General features: G+C 38.8%; 1 protein-coding gene and 1 non-coding gene across 4 annotated transcripts in view; one reads left to right on the forward strand and one right to left on the reverse strand.

Moving 5' to 3' along the window:
* The window catches only part of LRPPRC (leucine rich pentatricopeptide repeat containing), a 108,132-nt gene extending 94,766 nt beyond the window's left edge, over positions 1 to 13,366 (forward strand). The window contains exons 33-39 of one of the 3 annotated variants that reach the window (XR_010149549.1): positions 1,532 to 1,671; positions 1,803 to 1,918; positions 4,426 to 4,500; positions 4,590 to 4,715; positions 6,489 to 6,573; positions 11,233 to 11,375; positions 12,456 to 13,366. Coding sequence is in view for 1 of the 3 variants with exons in the window: in XM_001143797.7 (XP_001143797.4) it covers positions 1,532 to 1,671; positions 1,803 to 1,918; positions 4,426 to 4,500; positions 6,489 to 6,573; positions 11,233 to 11,375; positions 12,456 to 12,512 (616 nt within the window). In the remaining 2 variants the exon portion in view is untranslated. Of the gene's footprint in view, positions 1 to 1,531; positions 1,672 to 1,802; positions 1,919 to 4,425; positions 4,501 to 4,589; positions 4,716 to 4,946; positions 6,574 to 11,232; positions 11,376 to 12,455 lie in introns of those variants that run through there. The other 2 variants (XM_001143797.7, XR_010149550.1) reach the window with 2 other exon arrangements.
* On the reverse strand, positions 8,324 to 8,430 carry LOC112208325 (U6 spliceosomal RNA). Its single transcript, XR_002942727.1, has one exon. It is a non-coding gene; the product is annotated as a U6 spliceosomal RNA (small nuclear RNA).
* Positions 13,367 to 15,643: the final 2,277 nt, after the last annotated feature.

Consider the following 15,643-nt stretch of genomic DNA (forward strand, 5'->3'; position numbering starts at 1 on the left):
TTACCTTAAATCTTAGAATAAACAGCATTTACCAAATTCATAAATCTTGCTCCACAGTTGATAACCTTTCTCATTCCTGTATGTATATGCCAGGCCTCTTGTTGTCGAAACACTTTGTTCAGAAGTGAAAAATGATCTCATTTGTTTGTCAGTAATATTTGACAGGGACACTAGTAGAATATTGTGAAGCAGAAGGCCCCGCAAGCTTATTAAAAATGTGCATTTCCGTATTCATATTCCTTACCCACCCCGTGAACACTCCCCCACCCCCACAAAAAGGGAGGTATTTAGAGCTGATTTTCTTACTACTGCCTCTAGATTCCTTTTGAGAATTACCCCTGTAGAACTAAATAAGGACTTGATTTTTAATAAGCTCCCTAGCAAAGTACTTTATGGAATTTGATACTTTCAGTATGCTTTTAGAAAAAATGTTCTTTAGTAATCTTGCATACATTTAATGGGACATGATATTAAAATATAATGTTTGTTTTTGTAGGGGTTTTTTTTTGTTTGAGAAACAGTTGTGTTTTGTTTTGACCTTTTCAAACTATGTCGCCAGATAGAACTTCCCTTTTATAAGAAAATGTGATTGTTTTACATTAGAAGATTGAGGAAATTACTCATCTAAGAACTGGGTGAATTTTAAAGTTTTACCACATAAACACAGTTTTATATGATTCGGAGAACATATTCACTATTAAGTAATTCTTTAAAACTTGTAAGAAAAATGTAACAGTATTCATTTTTAGTTAGAGAATTATGTTTAATATAATAATTTCAACACAATGTTGACTGATTGGATTTAGTATGCCATATGGTAACAGTAAAGTATCCATTATAGATTACCTTAACCAAAAAGATAGTCATAGAGATAATTTTTACCATAACTTGCTAAATAAGACCATGTAACTGATTTTTTTCAATGTAAAGTGTGAAGATACTTTTTCCTGAGATTTTTAGTATAAATTGAGTATTTTCCAAATGTATAATACCTGACAAAAAGAAATTGAGGCGACCATAAGTTAGAGACATGCATATATGCCTTTTGAAACATCATCAGTATCTTTAAGAATCCTGAAATGTTAAATACTGTTTTTATGCAGTAGTGACAAGTTGTGGATCATAAAGCCAGAATTGTAGCATTTATACAAGTTTTCATTTTATGTCCAAAGAGTGGCAAAAATTGTTAAATATTTAAGATACAGAATTTTAAAAGTTATCTTCATTAATTCTCCTGTATATAGTTGTTTGATCTTGTCTGTAGAGCATTGTTAAAACAAGCAACTATTTGAACTGCTGTGAAGCAAAATAAACAACCACTGCAGCACGAACCAGCTAGTGATTGTTTTTGCTACTTAAATGTGATTCAGGGTTTCAGTTGCCTAGTGTTTATTTGGTTAAGTGTAAATGTATTTCATTTTTTTTCCTAAAGTATTAGCATGAGTGGATATAAAAGTAAGTTCTTAGACTAAACTGCCTGCAATATTAATATAAAAGCAAATTTTTAAGTAATTTATTTTGCTTTTAACAGCAATAACATAGATGCCGCAATAGAAAACATTGAAAATATGCTTACTTCAGAGAATAAAGTCATTGAACCCCAATACTTCGGCTTGGCATACTTATTCAGAAAAGTAATAGAGGAGCAGTTGGAACCAGCAGTTGAAAAGAGTAAGTTAGTTGTTTGTGCTAAAGAACACACAAGCACATTTTCTCTCTAGTGAGACTAGACCAAATTTCTTTGGTAGGTGAGTTATACCACTGTTCTAATGAAAGATTTTTCTTACCTGTCATTTTTCCAGTAAGCATCATGGCAGAGAGATTGGCCAATCAGTTTGCAATTTATAAACCTGTCACTGATTTTTTCCTTCAACTTGTGGATGCAGGCAAGGTGGATGATGCCAGAGCTCTCCTACAGGTAATGACCCTCCACTCATGGAGCAGTGGGGCTCGAGGCCTGCAAGAAGTAAACTGAGAAATTACTAGACATAGGCGTGTGGTGGAATACTAGAAATTCAGTGTGGTGTGCAGCTAGCTTGTTTAAATTCAGTGTGAATCACGGTTGCAGGACAAGGACTGGATGGTAGATTTTAGGTTACTGGTTTTAAAGATGCCAGATCAAACTAGAAATGTCTTTAGAATTGAGGTAGGGGGGAGCGGCGGGCGGTGCGGGGGTAGGTATGGGGCAGCGAGTTTTGCTGAAATGATTAAAGACAAATCTTTCTGTGCAGATAGATAATGCAAAACAACAATTCCTTTGATTTTCTACTTTAATTTCTCAAATGCTCTAGATACTGTGCGTCACCATGGCAACACAGTTTGCAAACAAAAAGTAGGAAATGTTTGCTTTTCAAGTACAGCTTCTCACTTGAATACTCAAACATTCTCAGTGCCTTATTCAAGGTTTATTAAGAGTTGAATATGCTTTCTATTCACTTGTGTGTCACAGACACATTAAATGACAAATGCAGGTCTCTGTGGCCCGCACTCTCAGTTAAATTAGCAATCTTCAGGGAAGGAGACAACTGCATTCATGCCATTTTAACAGCACTAAATATAAAGCTATGCCAAGTGCCGACAGAACAGTGGGTGATCCTAGCTGCCACTGGCAATGTACACAAACAGGCACCGCCGGGGAGCCCCTTCCCAGCAGGTGGCAGTCAAACAGTCACCGTGATCCCGCCAACGGCTGTGTTTGTGTAGACTCCCTGTGTCAAATTGAGGCCTGGGACCAATTTCTGATCGTAAATAGTATTATATTCCCTTACATTTTTACCAGCTGTGAAAGATCTTAAGTAGTAGATAGGGAAGGTAAAACTGTACCCATGTGCTTGACCTCCAGTTTTTATTCTTAAAGTTCATCTAGTTGGACAGTAGAATCCAATCCATTTTTAAAAGGAATTCCTGAAAAACTGTATCTCTGTTAACAGTTTTATAAAGGGTGAATTAGCACTGCTTCTCAGACTCTTACTTTTGTTGCTGGAGAAGAGAAATTCCGGTTCACTGGGAATTTTCTTGTTTTGCTTGGCTTGTTTACTTTTTTCCTTTTTTTTTTTTTTTTAATTTTAAGGAAAAGGCAGTTTATGATAGGGATTTCAGGACTTTTAAAATTGTTTTATCTTGCTATTTTCCGTGGTGAAAAAAAAAAAGAAGGAAGATACTCATGCTTTATCTTCATATGTACATATCTAAGTACCTACTAGGGGTATAATAAGCATATACATATCTAATTATACACATGATGGTATGCAATCAGTTTTAACACATCCTTTTGATAGTTCTTTAGAAAGTGGCACTTGGTACTTCATCTACTAGCTTGTTCTCTGCCATAATCAAGGTTTTTCTGGAAGAGCACGATTGACAGCCGCCTGGGTGGGTGGCAGCAGGGATGGCGCCTGCTCCCTCAGAAAGAACTGCATTATCTGCAGTGACCTCACTGAAGGGCTCTTGGTGGTAGCTGAGTGTTGATGCAACAGCAGAGTCTTTTCATTTACCATCTCATCACTAGACTGGGGTTTCAGATGATAAACCCTTCACCCATCCTTTACCTGCTTGTCAAACAGTAAAAGATTATTCTTGCCATAGCGAAGAATACTTTATTCACTGATGTCAAAAACATCAGTGCGTAATGTAAATGTTCTGTGTGGCCCCAAAAAGTTCTTTTTATACCATTCGTTTTAGTATTGACAGTGTTTTAAAGCTTTGAAAGAGCAGTGTTCTTTTAGAAACTTAAAAGCATGACATCTGTGATGAGTGTAAACTAAAATATTGTCTTGCCATATTTGATTTTACTATAGCATCTAAGATTGGGTAGACATTTGATTTATCTGGTCTGTCATGTAAACTTTTTTTTTTAGTTTAACTTTGGTCTCTTTCTCAAGCGCTGGCTGTCTGTTGCAGTGAAAGCCTTTTATAAAATAGAGAGATTGAAATCAGTCCTTTTGTATGCATAAGTGTAGGTAATTATACTTTAAAGAGAACTTGCTTTGTACATTTTAATTTTTATAAAGAAACGAGCAGTTATCTCCCTGACACCTTATTAAATGTATAATTAACCTTATGATCCCTAGCTCACTTGTGAATGCTTGGCAGTATAATTGGAGAGGAATAATGTTTCTTTTTTTCCTCTTTCTTTGCAGTCCTGAACCTTATTCTGTGGTTGTTGAAGCATTAGTTTAATTTTTCCCTTTTCTTTTTAAACAAACTTTATACTTGCAATGCCAAGGACAGCATTCACCAAAGCTTGGCATAGCTTGCACTTGTTTTCTTTTTTCTTGCCTTAAAAAATAATAGTCGACTATTAGGCCTTCCTATTGGTAATAATACACTACTGTATTATTGTGAACTTTCTTAATTGGAAATATTCAGTTTGATCCACTTGTTTATCAGAAACCTTCACTTACTGAATAATGTTTTAATTTTTAGAGATGTGGTGCAATTGCTGAACAAACCCCGATTTTGTTGTTGTTCCTCCTTAGGAATTCTAGGAAACAAGGAAAGGTACTGTGCTTTACTTGCTTACAAATCAGTGATACTGTACGTGCCTTGCTCAGAAGTATTGAATTTAACATAAAAGCCTGTTGTTTCAGGACCTTATTTGAGAATACTATAGAGATTCAAGACTTTGCTTGTCTCTACTTAGAGTGAGTTTTGTCGTCTGTTAGCTGTACTGGAAATGTAAAACAAGTTCATGCAGGAATTTTCCACTTACACAGGTATGCATTGAGAGCCCCAAGAAAAGGCCCTTAAAAAATGCAAGATTAGGCTGGGCATGGTGGCTCACACCTGTAATCCCAGCACTTTGGGAGGCCGAGGTGGGTGGATCACTTGAGGTCAGGAGTTTCAGAGTTTGAGACCAGCCTGGCCAGCATGGCGAAACCTGGTCTTTACAAAAAAAAAAAAAAAAGAAGAAGAAAGAAATGGAAGATTAAAATTATGTTGCTTAGGTCACCTTGGGACATTTAACAATGCAGAAGCACTGCCAAGGGAAATGTACACTCCAGAGTGTCTCCTAGCACGTGGCTACTTTTGAGCATTTATCAGGTATAAACCATCAGGTAAATGAGCCACTTGGCTTTCAAATTGATATGGAGCCACAAATTAATTCTAATTTGTGCAGTTACTTTATTTACACTGTAAAAGGGGTGGGTGGGTATGTAATAGAACCAAGTCCTTTTGAAAAAAATTTTTTTAAAAAAATTTCTGTGGGTACATAGTAGATATGTCACATTCTACTTTGATGTTTAACCGTAAGTGTAAAATTAAATTTCTCTTAGATTGGATTTTACCTCTTGTATACCAGAAACTACATTCTTAGTTCATTTGGGTTCTTTATGAAGTTTCAAACCACATGCCAACTGTGATGCTTGTTTTATTTGAAACATTTAGGCTGTGTCCAGTTTGGGAGGTCTACGTTTTCCTGAATTTCTACACCCTTCCCCTAGATATACCTACACTTTTAAAAAATTTGCCTCATTGCGTCTGTGACTCACGTATTTATTTACTACAAACAACTTTTAGAAAATATTTAATTGCCCCTTCTTTCCTTTCAGAGAGGCTGCGTTTTTATATGTGTGATTAAAAAGTATAAGGAATCTGAAAAGCACTTGTCAGTCCACCTGTGGGACTGTGCCAAGTCCCTGTTGCCTTGTCCAGGAGATGGGACGGGAAATGCATGGCAATATGTCTGCTTAGAACATTCCACCCAGGACAGTTTAAAATAGAAGAAGCCCTGGGAGGATGCAGGTCCAGGTGTGGATTGACTGAATAAACATGCTATAGAAAGGAGTTAGGATTTTTAAGATGCCTATTAACAGTGTTCCATTGTTTGACAGTACAATAGTTAAGCCAGATTTTGCTCCTCTTGGTGAGATGGGAAGAGGGCATAGATGTTTATATATCCATCATGGATTTATCCAGCAACGTTGGAGTAGGGCGGGAAATACTCAGCAGATATTCATTACGGCATAGCAGTTCTGTATTCACTCGCTACAGGAAATAAAGCCATAGCCGAGTCTGCATATTCCTGGAAGAAATAAGTAAAAATTTCAGTGAGATTCTGGAAATGCTCTTTTTTGTATGTCAAGTGGGTAACACTTCAGAATGTTTTAACTGAATTCTTTACAATTTCATCAACCAGTTGTGGCACCTAAAGATAGGGTTGTTATCTCTCTACCCTTGGGATCTCATAACTTCTTGGTATGGTCACCACTTGACAAAAGAAGCAATGTGTTTATCATATTCTAGAAAAATATTCATAGAAATGTAAGTGGAATTGCATTAACCTGTGAAAAATGCTGGTTTGTTTTAGCTGTAGATTATTGAGTCAATATCAAATGCTAATATACAGGGGACAATAGTGCATTAAATTGAATAGGTAGTTCTGTTACAATTATTGTGAAAATTTTTAATATAGTGTTGATTTGTCAGTGTTCTAATTCACTGTTAATTTGCAGTTTTCATAATATTACCTTTATGTAATTTCCTAGGCATCAACTGTGAAATCTGTGTTAGAATTGATTCCTGAATTAAATGAAAAGGAAGAAGCATACAATTCCCTCATGAAAAGCTATGGTAATATAAGTTTAATTTGACTATATTATTTATTTAAATGGCTTTATTAAGTGACTATATCATGTAAATGACTTGTAGTATAGTGAACTAAGTCTTAGTCTTCAGCTCAAAGGCAGTAATCCTAAATATCAGATAATTATGATATAAATAACTCAGTTCTGGAATATGTTTTTAAACTATATATTAAGAAAAATATGAAATTATGCATATAACTAACATTAAAAAGTATCACTGAACATCTTCCGAGCAGTCCAGGTATATTGAGTAGAATCCCAGGCTCCTGGGAAGACCTGGAAATCCTCTTGGACTTATATATCAGAAACCAGTTCAGTCTCCCCCAGGGCCTGCCACCTGAAACAAGTACACATTTGAGACTCACTTAACTGGCCTTCTTGCTCCTTCGGTACCCTCTCTGCTTGCCTGCTACTCCTTTGAAATGATAGACCCTTGATTAAAAAGTAGCCCAAGGTTTTTACGTCCCAGTTCAAATTCTGGTCTTTTAACCAGTTTGTTCCCTGATTGCCAGACAATCACATATGAAAGGAAATTGTCTAAAGTTTCCTCAGTCATCAAAATAAATGTTAGCATTTCTTAATCATGATCACCTCTCCATCTGTGGCCCACTGATTTGCTCACTGGAGGCATGGGGTAAATAAAGAATTGCTTCATTGATTTTATCTATGGGAGGACAACAGACTCAAGAATCAGAATTAGTAAGTCAGTTCTCTTTTTCCATCCTTACAGGGAGAACATTCTGTATTATTTCAAAGTAGAGCTAATAGTCATAAAATTTATCAAATTTCCAGTAACTAAACACAGGCGTACCTGGAAGATATGGTTCCAGACCACCACAATAAAGCAAATATAATGAACAAAGTTACATGACTTTTTGGTTTCCCAGTGCATATAAAAGTTATGTTTACACCATAGTGTAGTGTATTAAGTGTGCAATAGCATTATGTTTTTAAAAAGTACATACCTTAATTTTAAAATACTTTATTGCTAAAAATAGTTAACGATCATCTGTGCCTTCAGTGAGTCATAATCTTGCTGGTAGAAGGTCTTGGCTCAGTGTTGATGGCTGCTGAATGATCAGGGTGATGATTGCTAAAGGTTGAGGTGTCTTAAGACAACAATAAAGTTTGCCACATCAGCTGACTTTTCCTTTCAGGAAAGAGTTCTCTGTAGTATGCGATGTTGTTTGTTAGCATTTTATCTGCAATTGAATGTCTTTTCAAAATTGGAATCAATCTTCTCAAACCATACCACTGCTTTATTAACTAAATTTATGTCATATTCTGAATCCTTTGTTGTCATCTCAACAGTGTTCACAGCATCTTTACCAAGAGTAGATTCCTTCTCAAGAAACCACTTTCTTTGGTCATCCATAGGAAACAGCTTCTCATCATGTTAAGTTTGATCATGAGATTGTAGCAATTCAGTCACATCTTCACGCTCCACTTCTCCTTCTAGTTGTCTTGCTATTTCCACATCTGCAGTGATTTCCTCCACAGAAATCTTGAGACCCTCAAGGGGTTCATCCATGAGGGTTGAAATCAGCTTCTCCCAAACTCCTGTTAATGTTGATAATTTGACCTCCTGTCAATTACAGATGTTCTTAATGGCATCTAGAATGGTGAACCCTTCCCAGAAGGTTTTCAGTTTACTTTGTCCAGATCCATCAGAAGAATCACTGTCTGTGTCAGCTGCAGCCTTATGAAACATGTTTTTTTTTTTTTAATTTTATGTTTAAAACATGGAATGCTTTACACATTTGCGTGTCATCTTTGTGCAGGGGCCCTGCTAATCTTCTCTGTATCATTCCAATTTCAGTATATGTGTTGCCGAAGTGAGCCCAAAATGTGTTGAGACTTGAAAGTCAAGATTACTCCTTGATCTATGGGCTGCAGAATGGATGTTGTATTAGGGCACCTGAGAACAACATTAATCTCCCTGTATATCTCCTTCAGAGCTCTTGGGTGACCAGGTGCATTATCACTGAGCAGTAATATTTTGAAAGGAATCTTTTTTTTCCTGAGCAGTAGGTCTCTACAGCAGGCTTTAAATACTCAGTGAACCATGTATAAACATCCACGCTGTCCTCTAGGCTTTGTTGTTCCATTTATAGAACACAGGCAGAATAAATTTAGCGTAATTCTTAAGGGCCCTAGGATTTGGGAATGGTAAGTGAGCATTGGCATCAACTTAAAGTCACCAGCTGCATTAGCCATTGAAAATAGAGTCAGCCTGTCCTTTGAAGCTAGGCATTGGCTTTTCCTCTCTAGCTATGAAAGTCTTTGATGACATCTTCTAATATAAGACTGTTTTATCTACATGGAGTATCTGCTGTTTAGTGTAGCCGCCTTCATCAGTGGTCTTAGCTAGATTTTCTGGATAACCTGCTGTAGCTTCTGCATCAGCATTTGCTGCTTCACCTTGGACTTTGGTGTCATGGAGATGGCTTCTTTCCTTAAACCTCATGAACCAGCCTCTGCTAGTATTAGGGCCTTGCACTGGATTAGGCTTTGGCTTTTAAGGGAATGTTGTGGCTGGTTTGATCTTCTGTCCAGACCAATAAAACTTTCTCCATGTCACTAGTAAGGCTGTGTCAGTTTCTTATCATTTGTGTGTTCAGTGAAGTAGCACTTTTAATTTCCTTCAAGGACTTTTCCTTTGCATTCACAACTGGCTGTTCCACGCAAGAAGCCTAACTTTCAGCCTATCTTGGCTTTTGACATGCCTTCCTCACTAAGCTAAGCTTAATCATTTCTCACTTCTGATTTAAATGAGAGATGTATGACTCTTTCTTTCGCTTGAACACTTAGAGGCTATAATAGGGTTTTTAATTGGCCTAATTTCAATATTATTGTGTCTCAGAATAGGGAGGCCTCAGTAGAGGAAGACAGGAGAATTACTAGTCAGCATCGCAGTCAGAACACATTTCTCAAGTTTGCCGTCTTCCATGTGTATGGTTCGTAGCATCCCCCAATTACAATAGTAACATCAAAGATCACTGGTCACAGATCACCATAACAGATATAACAATAATGAAAAAGGTTGAAATATTCCAGGAATTACCAACATGTGACACAGAGACACAAAGTAAGCACATATTGTTGGAAAAATGGCATTGATCGACTTGCTCAAGGCAGGGTTACCATAAACTTTCAATTTGTAAATAACGCAACATCTGTAAAGTGCATTAAAGCCAAGGTATGCCTGTAATGTGAAATAGTGTCAAGCGCATAAATCTGTATGTGTTACTACTAAATTAGGTAATCCATCTTGGGAGGAAGGTAGAAAATCAAGAAGTAAAGAAAGGCAAGATGCCAGAATTTTCGGAGCAGCTTCCTAGAAGATAGAGCTTGAGCCCTTAAAGGGTTCAGCTCCTCAGGAAGGGAAATAAAGGATTTACACAAGAAGTTGACTTCATGGAAACAGCAAAGATGTGTTCCAACTCCACTAAGAGCTGATGAGTCACCCTCATTCCACTTTGGGAGACTCTTTGATTGCTGAACTTCTCACATCTGTCTTAGGGGTTCCCCTGGTGCTGCTGGAGTTGCAGTTGACAATATCAGAGTCACTGTAGGGCAGGAGTTTATTTGATGCTTAGATGCTAACAATCTAATGCAAAATTAAAGAGTTGAATTACCAGCAGTAATTGTTAGCAGAGCCCTTACCATCTCCATGGTAAACTAAAAAATTTCCACAAATCAGCCACAAGTAGAGAGCCAGCCAAATTTGGCTCTTAACATATTTCATCATTCACTTAAGTGAAACTAGTGTAACTTGTTAATGTCTCCTTATAGGTTTTCCTTTTGTTTTTTGAGATGGTGTCTCGCTCTTGTTCCCCAGGCTGGAGTGCAGTGGTACCATCTCGGCTTACTGCAAGCTCCACCTCCCGGGTTCACACCATTGTCCTGCCTCAGCCTCCCAAGTAGCTGGGACTACAGACACCCGCCACCACCCCCGGCTAATTTTTTGTATTTTTAGTAGAGACAGGGTTTCACCATGTTAGCCAGGATGGTCTCGATCTCCTAACCTCGCGATCCGCCCAGCTCGGCCTCCCAAAGTGCTGGGATTACAGGCGTGAGCCACTGCGCCCGGCCTATAGGTTTTTTTTGTGTGTGTATCATTGTAGCTAACTATATTCTCCATATTTATTTTACAATAGAAAAATGAAAAGCTTTTTTGATGTTGAGCTGATGATCTTGATGTTGATGTAGATTTCTACATAATTGACATGTCCCTCTCCACAACAGTTCCTGGATTATCTTGATTTCAAAGTGGTTTTAAGCCAAAGGGGATTGAATGGTGTGTATTATTTTATAACTGACGGCTTCAGTTTGTGGTCACTTGAACTATCATAGGTCTTCGAAATAATGTAATAACCTAAGTGAATGGTATCAATATTATTCTAAAGTCCTTTAAATGTAGCCATATTTATCATTTTCTTCTCCTTCAAAGTGAGTGACGCCAAATGAGGGATGTAGAGAAGTGAGGGAGATGGTAGATTCTGAATGTGGCTTCTTACTGAAAGTAGTTAAGTGTTCATTTGCCATGGATAAAGGGATCCAGCCGTCCCTGAGTGGCTGTTTTGGTGAAAAGAGTAAGAGGTTGTCTTTATCTCTGATTAATATATTTTTTTCTTTATGTCAGTCTCAGAGAAAGATGTCACATCTGCTAAAGCACTGTATGAACATTTGACTGCAAAGAATACAAAATTAGATGATCTGTTTCTAAAGCGTTACGCATCTTTGCTGAAGTATGCTGGAGAGCCTGTCCCTTTCATTGAACCCCCTGTGAGTATTTCTTAATTAAGGGGAAAAAATACCTCTACAGATTTATGTACACTTCATAACAATGTGTAAGAAAATAAGTTGAAGACTTAATTACATGAGGATTAGATCTCTGTGACGAACCCTCAGGGGATGGCTTGAGGGACTGAGCAGCATGCCTTGGCTGCGGCAGTCGGAGAACATAGCTCTCTGGGGCCACAGTTTAAAATACAAGGTCTGTCTCAGACCTTCACCTATAGGCATGGATTTACCAAATGTCCTTGGGGCAGTTCTCTCATCATTTCAACTTGAAATAGGATTTAATGGCCTGTAGTTCAACAGCCAAGCATATTATGTCAGTGGTAATTACTTGTTCATTTACATAAGTTGGTTTTTATTTCTTCGTCTAGGAAATTTTACCTTTTTTTTTTTTTTTTTTTTTTTTTAAGACGGAGTCTCGCTCTGTTGCCCAGGCTGGAGTGCAATGGCACGGTCTCGGCTCACTGCAACCTCCACCTCCCAGGTTCAAGCGATTCTCCTGCCTCAGCCTCCCAAGTAGCTGGGATTACAGGGGCCTGCCACCATGCCTGGCACATTTTTGTATTTTTAGTACAGATGGGGTTTCACCATGTTGGCCACGCTGGTCTTGAACTGCTGACCTTGTGATCCGCCCACCTCGGCCTCCCAAAGTGCCGGGATTACAGGCGTGAGCCACTGTGCCCGGCATGTTTTCTTTAATAAGAGAAATCACATATGCACAGTTCCTTTTTGTTATGTCATTGAACTGAGTCAATATACCATGTTTATTTCAAACACCTCAGCCTTCCATACCCATACCTCCATATGTGCACACACACATGCTTGCACATACACACGTAGACACACACGCACCCTACCTCCTGCTGCTAGCTTTAACTTTGAACCCGAGGCCCTTGAACTTGTGATTTCATGAAACAAGGAAGGAGTACTGAAGCTTGAGGGGCAGCATCTTCCATGGGCCCGGCAGTCTTAGCTACCAGTTGGTAGTGTTTTACGATTTTTTAAGTTTTCTACCATCACCTCTTCCTGGTATCTCTAACTTCCCTCTTTTTTTCTCCTTAACAGGAAAGCTTTGAATTTTATGCACAGCAGCTAAGAAAATTGAGGGAAAACTCTTCTTGAAATAAGCAGGCGATACTTTGTTTTGTATATATTTGTGATTCTGTGTCTACATGTTATTTTGAAGTATATCTGAGGGAAAAATAAACGAAAATTTTCTTTATGTACTTTATGTGTGATGCATGTTCAAAGTCTCATTGACCATAACTCTGTGCACTTGGTTATTGGACATTTTTGGAGTTTTTTTCTCTGGCAAAAATCGATAGTGTTTTCTTCAATGCTGCTGCTGTGTGAAGCCATACTTTTTCAGGATTCTTCCCCTAATTGGCTCTTTGGTTTCCCTGCTCTGTTTCATTTATTTCATTAAAATGTTATTCCTTTATTTAAGATTCGCTTATTAGTCTGCTGTTTCTCTGAAAAATTTTAGAGCTAGGTATAGGGATCGTGAACTTTCTAACGCATAATATTCTGCGATACAGCAATTCCATACATGTGTGAAGTCCTGCATAACTTTCGAACTTTGTTAAATGTTGGCACTAGGAGTCATCAGATCTAGGCTTCATCATTTTCCAGTGAGAAGCAGAGACCCAAAGGGCCTGTTACTTGTGCTTGGTCAGGGGACTGTCTGTCATGCCTGGAGGCTCTTCGGCACACTTCCCCATCTTTCCCTTCTGCCACTGTGGCTTCAAGTACCTCTGTTCATAGAGCGTCTCTGAAATTGAGTCTCGGTCATGACTTTTCCCGAAGTAGAGCGATGTGTTTCCTCTCATTGTAGTTTCAGGACTTTGTCAGTACAAGCTCTGCCCTAGGCTTGTTACTTTATACTCATATCCTGAAAAGATGTGATTTCATCTATGAAGGGGTAAAATATTGGTTTGTATTTAATTGTTTGAAATAAAAGTGATCCCTATATTGAATCTCATGCCTGTTAATATCTACACTGTAAGTAGTGACTTCAAAAAAATTCTAAGGTAGTCAGGAGAGTTTGCCATTATAAAAGGTGTCTTAATATGGAATATTGACGTAACTGGAGATGAGGTAATTAATTACCAAAATGTTGAAAATGTTTTGAGAACTCTCCCCATTTTGGGGTATTCCTTGTTCATTTGAATTTGGTGACTCCCTACTGTTCCAGTTTCAGTGCCAACTTGGGTCACACTGTTCACATCAGGGGAGACCTTGCCTTGGGGACGTAGGCGGGCCTCTTGCAACTTGTGCTGTTGACCTTCTGTCTTGTGGAACTCTCTCTCCTGCATCTGCTACCTGCCCGCAGATGGTGTGAGGGAGGGTTGATGGCGGGAAGCCAGGAAGTAGATGTCATCATGGTATTGGCCAGGCTTTTACTTCAACTCTTTTTGTGGCGTTAGATTTAAGGAAGCAGGGGGGATGGCCAATGTTGAGTCTTGGCCCAGTGGACATAGTGCGGCGTTCCCTTGAGCACTGCCCAGATGCAGGACCTGCACATGTTACAGGTTTGCCAAAAGCCTCTTTTTTTTTTTTTTTTTTTTTTTGAGATAGTCTTGCTCTGTTGCTTAAGCCAGAGTGCAGTGGCGCAATCTCAGCTCACTGCAACCTCCGCCTCCTGGGTTCAAGTGATTCTCGTGCCTCAGCCACCCACGTAGCTGGGATTACAGGCTTGCACCGCCATGCTCAGCTAATTTTTGTATGGTAAAGACGGAGTTTCACCATGTTGGCCAGGTTGGTCTCGAACTCCTGGCCTCAAGTGATCCTCCCCCTGCCCTTGCTTCAGCCTCCCAAAGTCCTGGGATTACAGGTGTGAGCCACCACGCCTGGCCAAGAGCCTCACTCCTGTCTTTAGTGATTGCACTGAAGCAGACCTCATTTTTTGCAGTCATGCTAACCACAAGTTAGTCAACATTCACTAATTGACATTCATTAGAATAGGTCTCCAAGGTGAGGCATAACGTTGGGGTGTAATCTGGATTTCGCAGTCATCTTTGGGGAAACTGAAAGTACCATCTCATTTGCATGAAGTGACTCCACACTGGCCCTGTATATGGACTCTGGTAAAATGTGAGTGTGGTACAGAGGAAATAGGTAAGACCCCCTTATCTAGCCCTCTCAGCAGCAGCTGGGGGGTGTCATAAAGGACTAGCTGTTCAAATATCTTTTGTATTGTATTGATTCCCCTATTGAATATAAATATTTAAAGTATAATAACTATACTGTAGGTGGGCTTATGAGTGTTCTGAATATTTAATAGCTAAATTGAAAAGTAGAAATATAGAGTAAACAAAATTTAGCAGCTTTCTGTAATACATTTACACTCAAATTATAAGCAGCTAATTCTAAAAAAGATGTCATTGTAAACTATTGAGAACTATAGTATTTTATATATAATTATATGTTCATGTATTTGAACCCAATATAATTTTAACTGAAATGCTTTGAATAAAGTATACTGTAAATATCTGTGGGCTGCTGCTGCTTTTTTTTTTTCTTTTTTAAACAGTCTCACTCTGTTGCACGGCCTGTAGAGCAATGGCGTGATCATGGCTCATTGCAGTCTTGACCTCCCAGGCTCAGGTGATCCTCCCACCTCAGACTCCCAAGTAACTGAGACTACAGGTGCATGCCACCACGGCCAGCTAATTTTTTGTATTATTTTGAAGAAACAGGGTTTTGTCCAGTTGCCCAGGCTGGTCTTGAACTCCTGGGCTCAAGCAGTTTGCCCGCCTTGGCCTCCCAAAATGTTGGGATTACAGGCACGAGGCCCTGCACCCAACTAGCACCTTCATTTTTATCTTACCAAATGTTTGCACAAGTGCTTTAAGCCATTTCAAAAGACTTCAGTCTTAGAATTATAAATTGAAACTTAGGCAGGGACCTCTGTTATGGCTAGAATTTCCTTGTTAAATGGCCTATAGGTTGTATGTAGACAACTGACAAAAGTCAGTGCTTATCTGTTTTAAGGACAAGCAGATAATTTGAGACTTCTGTGGAACAAAGTTGGCAAAAATTAGAAGGTAGAGCTTGGGTGTGTGGTAAATTAACACCTAAAATGAAGGAGGTTCTATCTGTGTCAGAGCATTTTACATCCCCATAGATGGCTGGGGCCCACCCACCTCACGGACAGGCTGCCTTTAGCACCTGCACCCTTTTTCGAGAATGCTGAGATCACCGTCAGTGTCACCTCTGCCTCTTGGGCCCCTCACCCAGCATACTGTTCCCTT

This window comes from Pan troglodytes, chromosome 12, assembly GCF_028858775.2.
Source record: "Pan troglodytes isolate AG18354 chromosome 12, NHGRI_mPanTro3-v2.0_pri, whole genome shotgun sequence".
Lineage (NCBI taxonomy): Eukaryota > Metazoa > Chordata > Mammalia > Primates > Hominidae > Pan > Pan troglodytes.